The sequence below is a fragment of the Mastomys coucha genome, chromosome X, assembly GCF_008632895.1.
Source record: "Mastomys coucha isolate ucsf_1 chromosome X, UCSF_Mcou_1, whole genome shotgun sequence".
In the NCBI taxonomy this organism is placed as follows: Eukaryota; Metazoa; Chordata; class Mammalia; order Rodentia; family Muridae; genus Mastomys; species Mastomys coucha.
The window spans coordinates 138,015,481-138,024,021 of record NC_045030.1 but is presented as its reverse complement, the minus strand read 5'-3'; the positions used below and the strand labels follow the sequence as shown (position 1 = coordinate 138,024,021).

Genomic DNA, 8,541 nt, shown 5'->3' with positions numbered 1-8,541 from the left:
CAGGCTAAGAAGGGAATAACAGTGTTAGGAGGAGTGATAGATCCAGATTACCATGGAGAAATCAGATTTCCTCTTCACAATGGAGGTAAGCAGGAATATATCTGGAGTGCAGGAGATCCCTTAGGGCGTCTCTTAGTACTTCCATGTCCTGTGATTAAAGTCAATGGGAAATTACAACAGCCTAATCCAAGCAGGAATAAAGGTATGGGTCAATCCTCCAGGGAAAGAGCCAAGACCTGCTGAGGTGCTTGCTGAGGGGGACGGAAATACAGAATGGGTAGTAGAGGAAGGTAGTTATAAATACCAGCTAAGGCCACGTAATCAGTTGCAGAAACAAGGATTATAAAGTAATATGAATGCTTCTGTCTTATTTTGTTAAGAATACATTTTTCTTTCTTCCAATTTCTTTAATATCAATTGGTATGTAAGTTGAGACACTAAAAGAATGTTCCCAAGGGATATTGCACCATTGTAAATTTCCAAATGCGTTTGCGTTTGTATGAGGAATAGTTATATCATGTTAGGCGTATTCATGATTTTGTTATTGTTTCATGTGGACATGAGATATTATTTGTGTCAAGGTGACAAGGGGTGGATTGTAGTGGCTATTCCTGGTTGTCAACTTGACTATATCTGAAATGAACTACAATCCAGAATTAGAAGTTTCAACTGTGGCCCTAACCTGGAGGCTGAGAGATACAAGTTTCCGACCTGAATCTCGGCATGGAGATCTTGAGGCATAGTGGCTATGAATCCCAGAAGATTAAGATAGGAAGATCTATGAGTTCAAGGTCATCTGGGATAAAAGGTGTGGTGGTACACACCTTTAATCTGGGCCACACCTTTTGCCGGAGATCTACATAAGGACATTGGAAGAAGGAAGGCTCGCTCTGCTTTACCTGCTTGCCTTGTGGGACTGAGCAACTGCTAGATCCTTGGACTTCCATTCACAGCTGCTGCTGACCTTTGGTGGGAGTTGGACTACAGACTGTAAGTCATCACTACATTCCTTTACTACATAGAGACTACCATAAGTTCTGTGACTCTAGAGAACCCTGACTAATACAGAAATGGTGGTGCAGCCTTTTGATTTTAGTTTCCCTAAGGCCTAATTGATATTAAATACCTTTTTAAAGGTACTGTTTAGGTATTCACATACTACTTTGCTGATTTTGAATTGGTATGTCTTATTCTTAAGTGTTAAAAGTTCTTTACTTTCTAGATGCAAGTTTATTATCAAACTCATCATTGGCAAGTATTTTTTTACCCACAGGTAGCTTTTTAGCCCTCCCTCCCTCCCTTCCTTCTTTCCTTCCTTCCTTCAGTTTTTTATTCTACCTTGCTGTGCCCCAGAATAGCCTTCTCCCAAGCTATCTACCTGTCTAAGCCTCCCCAGTAGTTAGATGACAGTGTGTACCAACACCTTTCATTTTCTTAATGGTTATGAAAACATTCTTCAGTTTTGTAAAGCCTAATTTATCTTTTTTTTTCTTTTATATCTTGTGCTTTGGTATCACTTATAGATGTATTCTATGTGACCAAACATCATAAAATGGTTTTCATTTTAGCTTTCATTGAATATTAATGATCCATTCTGAGGTGAGGATTTTAAAATGTGTTAGCACAATTATTTGTTTGAAAAATATTTTTTTCCTACTAGAGAAGTTAGGCACTTTCATGAAAACTCAATAGAGATAAAACACAAGACTAGTTTCTATGATTAAATTTGTTTCACTACTCATAATGGCCAGGCTAGTGAAACACTCACACTATATTGATATACTTCATTTCTATTTAGATTTTATGAATAACTTGTCAAGTTCTACAGAAAAGCCTTGCTCTTCTAACCTCTGAGCATGAATTACCTCTATGTTCATGGAATTGGTCGTAATTACTTTCAACAATGCCTTGGGTTTTTCATTGTACAAGTCTTAAGTTCTTTCTTTTAAATTGTGGTCAAATGCCTGAATCTGTTTCACTTCTATAAATGGATTTTGTTACATTTAAATTTAGGAATGTTTGTTGCCAGTTTACACAAATATGATTAAGTTTTCTATATTGATCTTTCATCCTGTGACTTTACAAGTTTTCTTGTAATTTTGCATTTGGGTATTATTTGCATCTTCTTTAAGAGTTTCATACTGAAGATCATGTCACCTGCAAATAAAGATGCATTTATTTCTTCTTTTTTCTACCACTCCCCCCCCAAAAAAAGAAGAAAAAGAACATGACTACAGTTCATTTGGATTAGTCCTTTATTATAGAATTAGAAGAGATAGATGAGAAATCTTTCTGAAAATCTTAGACTCATTCAACATTTAAATAACTCTACTTGATAAAGTTTCTCATACAATCCCAGTAATGGAGAGGAGATTTCTTAGCACAATCAAAATGTATGCATTCATATCTCCTTATTATGGTCATTTATGAAGTACTGTGAATATATAGCAAGTTACTGACAAAGGAACAAACTGCTTGTGAATGTAAGTAGGGATTGGCACAGTGGTTAGTGAGGCACTGATGGATGAAGATATATTTCTTGGTGCTACAAGATGAGAGCAGTAAGGCCGGGTTTAAGTATTGAAAACTAAGCACAATTCTCAAGAAACAAGACCAAAGTGCAATGGCACTTCATGTTCTGAGTGGCTATTAAGGAATATGCAATGACTAATTTCAGGTAATCCACTATGGGGAAATACACCAGCACCAAGAAGCAATGAACAAAGAACTGGTAATTACCAACAAATATTGAGCAACAGTAGATGTTAGCATGTCTAAGAAGTTGTGCCTTTCTAGCACATCATTCCATTTTTTGTAGAAGCATCACCTACATCATCTATTTATACATAGAGCTGATGTGTGCCAAGAGTACAAGACAAGCAAAAGAACACCCCAGTTCTTGAGTTTTGTGCACAGATGGTGTTAATGTATGTGCACAGGATTTTTTAGATGAGTTGTTTCCAAAAGTTCTAGGTCATCCCATTGCTTTCCAAGGTCCTCAATTAGATGATAGCCAAAGGTGGTCCATAGGAGTATAGCTTGGTAGCAACTGGCAGTGATTTGATATAGTGAGGCCTAGGAAATCACGAACTACTGCAGGCTGGAAAGTCAGTCCTTAGTTGAGTTTGGTCTTTGTTCAGGCAGCAAGAACATGCTGCTGTTACAGTAACTATGATAGGATACCTTAAACAAATGTCTTTAAATGCCTTACTTGGTCATTATCCTAAACCATTAGACTTAGCCATGTATATCTTCAAACCTAAAATAGGAACATTGGTGTAGATAGGGCTAAGCTTGGATTGGCAGGCTCAAAGTATGTTAACTGCCAGAGAGGCTATTCCTCAAAGAAAGTTGCCAGTACTTAATCAGTATACAATTTGATTTGCCAATAGCTAAAAAGTTCAGCATGGTGGGTAAGCAGAAGTCTTCAGATGGCAACAAAATATGTAGCTGTATAAATGGGTGGCAGAGACTTAGTTCCATTATGATTGTCATGTGTTGGCACTGAAGTCTGATTAATAGGTACAACAGAATCCAGATTATGGTCTCCCGATGACAAGGATATTGTTGGATATGGTGATGCCACAATAATTGCAAACAAAAGACCTGAACAAACAAGTCACTAAGAAATAGATTAATAAAGAAGACGGTAAAAGCTTTGGGTTCAGTCCTAGGCACATAAACTATGAGATTTGGTCCAATAGAATCAACTATAATTTCATCATTTCATCCTTTGGTAGAGATGTGAATCTCAGTACATTTCAAGCTCAGATTGTAGAGAGTCTTGTCTGCAAACTTTTAGAACTCTTGAAGCTGATTGGTCCCAACATGAAGTTTCTGTTAATTATCTTCATCATTGTTGTTAGGACAAGTTTGGGGAGGGGCTGTCTTTCAACCAACAAATTCTGGTTGTTCAAATTCCTGGGGATGTAAATGTTTTTGTCTGTTTTTAATGTGATGCCACAGCAACTCATTTGTATTTTGAAGTTTGTGAAAGTTTATAAATCACTAAGGCCAATGGTGAGAGGGTATGAGTTTACAAAGTGATTTCCTATCCTCCTCTTACTAGTAAGCTGGCTACATTTTTTTCCTTGCTGGAGTTCTAGAACGTTTAGCAAGGCAATCTCTTGTGAAGTGGCCTGCCTGGTTACAGTAGACACATAACTGAGTTTCTTGCTGGCGGGCTCTTTTGGCTGGAGTGACAGGCAGGTAGGCTCCCTGCAACTGTTTAGGCCCATCCTTTGGTAGTGGACGTATGGGACCAATGAAGGACTGATACTGGTTTGTGGAAGCAAACATTGGAACATGATTTTCTGACTGTAGGAGCTCTGGCCTGTCTTTGTGTTTTTTGTCTAGCTGAATGCATTGAGTGATCAAATCTGGTAGGTTGTCCATTATATCTGTGATTTCTTCATTCTGAGTGGGATCAGTTTGTTCTTTTTGGAACTGTTCTCTCTGATGGGTCTCACTATAACTCAAATTTGGAGCATGAACTTGAAAAGTAGTAGCATCCAGTGGAGAGATGTCACTTTTGTCAACCATAACATTCGTTGGAGGTGTTGTTTCTTGTGCCATTGGTTCACCAAATGGTTGTTGTAGCTCAAGAACAAAGTTCTCATATTGTTTCAATAGATTACTCTGAGTTGTCTCAGATAGGAAATCACAATTTGGCATCTGCTGCGACAGGTAGTCAAAAAAGTGCTTGACTCGGGCATCATCTGCAGGATTAGAAATATTCAGAGCCTTCAAATAGGTGGTCACCTGAGCAAAAAAACCTTTGACACTGGCTGGGTTACCATGAAACTGAGGAAGATGGTTACCTGAGTAAGGACCAGACATCACTGGGGTATTCAGGGCGGGTACAACTTGCCCTGATAAAGGAAGATTATCATCAGTTGGATGTTGCACTTGTGGCTGCAGAATCAGATTGCCTCCTTTCAAAAAGGAAGTCTCTGCATTTAAGTTTGGTGGAGATTCTGTACACTTCTCCATTGTGTCTCTTGCAATTATGTAGAACTGAATAGAAATTCAGTGCCAGTACCCAAGACCAAGGGACAGGCAGTGGTTTGGATTGGGATCTGAAAGGATAGTGTTGTGTACAAGCAGAAAACAGCTATTCAACATCACTAGAGAATGCCAAGTTGAGCTGAAGAGATGCCCCAGAAAACGTTATCTTCTATATATCACTGCTTCTTCTTTGTGGAGAATGTCGGTGTTTTACACATTCCGAGAGACATGGATCACCTTAGGATACATAGAGGAGAGTATTTGAATTAAGAAAATACACGTAACAGACTAATTTTTCTCCTTCCCTTTCTTTATAAAGATAGACATTAAACTTCACATTAACTCATTGTTCTAAAATGTCTTTTATAATCACTGTCAAATGATTTTAAATCAGAGTACAAAATATTCTTGGCATTCATACAGACTAACAAGATTTATAATTTCACAGATTAAAAACAGAGACTCAGGGAAACAAAAATGTTTGTCCAAGGTCACCTAGCTAGTTAATATCAGATTTAGGAGGCTCATCATAGAAGCAAACCAAAGCAGCAGTTTCTCCAGCTATTCATACTCTATGTGAGTGTGATGATACTGCATGCTTCTGACCACTCAAAACCTGATCTGGGGACAAGAGCATTGATCTTACCAGAGACGGTTTTAGGAATATAGAAAACCAAGTCCCAGCAAGGACACATTGAATAACTTTCCATACTTTGCCAAGATTTCCAATGTGATTAGATTGTATATTGTAGTCTTCATTGGAATATTCATTGAATGCATTTTACACTCACTACTTTAAGCCTCCATTGCTATCTAATATCTGAATGCTGTGTTGTTGAATCTACTTTTTTCTACCATGTCCTTGTCCATGGTCACATTTTTGTTGCCATGGAAATAATTAGGACATCAAAAGGAAAATAAAGACATAAGATTGAGAACTTCACAAATAAGAACTGAATGTTCTTAAAAGTATAAAGATCAAAATGTTCAATACTCTTCCAAACATTAATAAGAGGAAAGTAACCAATAAAAAATGAAAATAATCTACAAACATGTGACATATCCGTTAGGTTGAACTATTTTTTATTTCAGTTATTTTGACTACCCTTTCTTGTGAGAGGCACAATTTAAATGGGCTTCAATAGGATACCAGTGTTCAAAAACATATTATCACTGATTCTTTCAAAATATAAGTCTCTCACTAGATAGGCCATGAACCTAGGGATAAACCAAAAACTATTGTCCTGATATAGGGATATAACAATAAAATAACTCTTAATGACATTCTACTATACTCATAGATTAGTGTCTTGCTCATTAATTATGAAAGAAGCTTCTTCTTCTAGTGGGTGGGAACTAATGCAGACCTATAACTGGACAATGTGCAGAAAGTAAGAGACCTCAGGACATCAGTCCTAAATGGGTTATCTTCATCAAACTCCTCTTCCCAAGGGCTCAGGGAGCTATGGTAGAAGAGGAGGCAGAAAGATTTTAAAAGTTAGGGAAATGGTGGCACCAAGAAAACCTTGTCTTTCAGACACAACAGAACTCATAGAGACTGTGGCAGCATGCACAGGGCCCGTACAAGTTCAAGTCAAATAGGGTCCCAATGTTGGGAGGGCAAAATGGACAACAGCTCCCATCTCTAACCAGAAAGCAATATCCAACTGAAATCTACTTACAAAGGAAAAATTACTTTTTACCAGTAGAGTCTCACTGTGTATTCTGACCACACTTAAGGGTGGGCACACATGCAAAGCATTTATTGTCAAATACAAAATGAACTCAGTGTTATATTTTTGTGTATTGTTTTGTCACAATTTGCTTTGTTTGGAGATTGTTGTCTTACCGAAATTTTGCTTGTATATTGTTTCTGATTTGGGGCTTTTTGGTGTGTTTGTGTGTTTCTTGTGGAGATGTATATGTGTCAGTCCTCTACAGACAAAATGTCCTGGGCCAAATTCTGGCTCAGCCAAAAGTTGTAAGACTGAACAAAATTTTAATCTCTCTGATAATCACTCTCCAAACATTAAAGTATTGCTCATATAGTATAGCATTTCTCTCTCTCTGTATATATATATATATTAATATCTTCATGTACAGAAGTATTTATGTGTATGTATATATTCATATATGTACATGGACCACAGCATTTCTCCTAGGGCACTGTTCATGTTGTATGCATTCCAGGCAGTAAGGTATAGCCTCTGGCTTAAGTTAAGAATGAGTTTTAAATTATAGTTTGTTTCCTGTTCTAAACACTGTTACCAGGGTATAATGTTTCTCACATGTACCAAGACTATTTTTACAGTAAAATAAACAAATATATTTATAAAAAAAGAAATGCTTATAACACCTACCTCATAGATTTTGATGGTTGGCTGAAATGAAAGGAGACTGTCACAGCTTCATGTCGGGGGCAAAGGGCCCATAAATGTTAGCAATCATTTCTCTAGGTCTTGAAATGTAACTCAGTGCATTACTGTTTATTATATAACAGTTCCTGCAGTATCTGGGGAAACATCCCATAATTAAGCCATTAAAATTTCAGCAGGAAAAAATGTCTGAATATTCATACTCAATTGGTTATAGATGAAATTCATGTCAAATCAGGTCAAGTTTTGCTGCCAACTGGGTTTTAGCAACAAACTAATGAAAAGGTGGCTTACATCTCATAGACCTCTTTGATATGAGAATTGCAATAAGGAGGGATTGTGGAACTCTAGTAAACTTTTTTTTTTTAATTTAATTCGAAGGGAATGAGTAGAACTTTATTTTTAGGTCTCTGTCTTTTGACCTTTCTTTCTACTTTCAGCAATTTCATATCTTTGTGAGAGCTCCTGATTCTATACAGAATTATGTATTCAGGGTGGCTTAGCATTTAATTTTCCTAATTATGTAGCAAGGGTGAAACACTTGATAAAATTAAAAGCATTAGCCCACATGCAAATCATACAATGCCATTGTTGTCAATGGCAAATACTCATTTCTTCAGAGAAAATCTACCTGATCATTTCATTTAGGAAATTACTTTGTCCTGAGGTCATTAAACTTCTATTGGACTGTCCACAGAAGATGCTGTTGCAAAGACTGCCAGTCTGAAGAATCTAGCCTTAAAGAGCCAAAGCAAAAGCAGCAGAAACTTCAAACGCATAGGTTTTGAACTTAGACCCACGTGGCTAGACTAGATCATATAGAAACTGCATATATATAAGATTTGCTTAATATGCACATGTTTAAGCTCTGAAAACCATAACAGTAGGTGGTTTCTGTAAATTTTTATGAGCCATTTTGTTTATAGTCACTTAGCTCAAAACTATAGTTAATAGTTACTCTGAACACAAAACTATATGAGACCTCATTTGAAGAAATCTCTTTGTATGGATTAATAGATCTGGATTTCCCCCCAAAGAACATGTGTTAGGGGTTTGGTTTTCAGCTTGGCTCAATTAGAAGGTGATGGAACTCTTAAGAAGTAGTTCTTGGTGAAAGGGCACGTGTCATTGACATAAGTTTTCAAGGAGAATACTGGGT

The 8,541-nt window shown here is 37.0% G+C and overlaps 1 protein-coding gene and 1 long non-coding RNA gene across 3 annotated transcripts in view; one reads left to right on the top strand and one right to left on the bottom strand.

The window, feature by feature from the left end:
• The window catches only part of LOC116089386, a 40,496-nt gene that overhangs the window by 16,433 nt on the left and 15,522 nt on the right, over window positions 1–8,541 (top strand). The window lies entirely within an intron of this gene.
• Rtl4 (retrotransposon Gag like 4) overlaps window positions 2,236–8,541 on the bottom strand; it is a 368,261-nt gene continuing 361,955 nt past the window's right edge. For both annotated transcript variants that reach the window (XM_031368957.1, XM_031368952.1), the window contains 2 exons: window positions 7,368–7,519; window positions 2,236–5,244 (listed from right to left, as the gene is read on the bottom strand). In XM_031368957.1, coding sequence (XP_031224817.1) covers window positions 4,078–4,992 — 915 coding nt within the window. In that variant the 5' untranslated portion in view covers window positions 4,993–5,244; window positions 7,368–7,519 and the 3' untranslated portion in view covers window positions 2,236–4,077. The remainder of the gene's footprint in view (window positions 5,245–7,367; window positions 7,520–8,541) is intronic.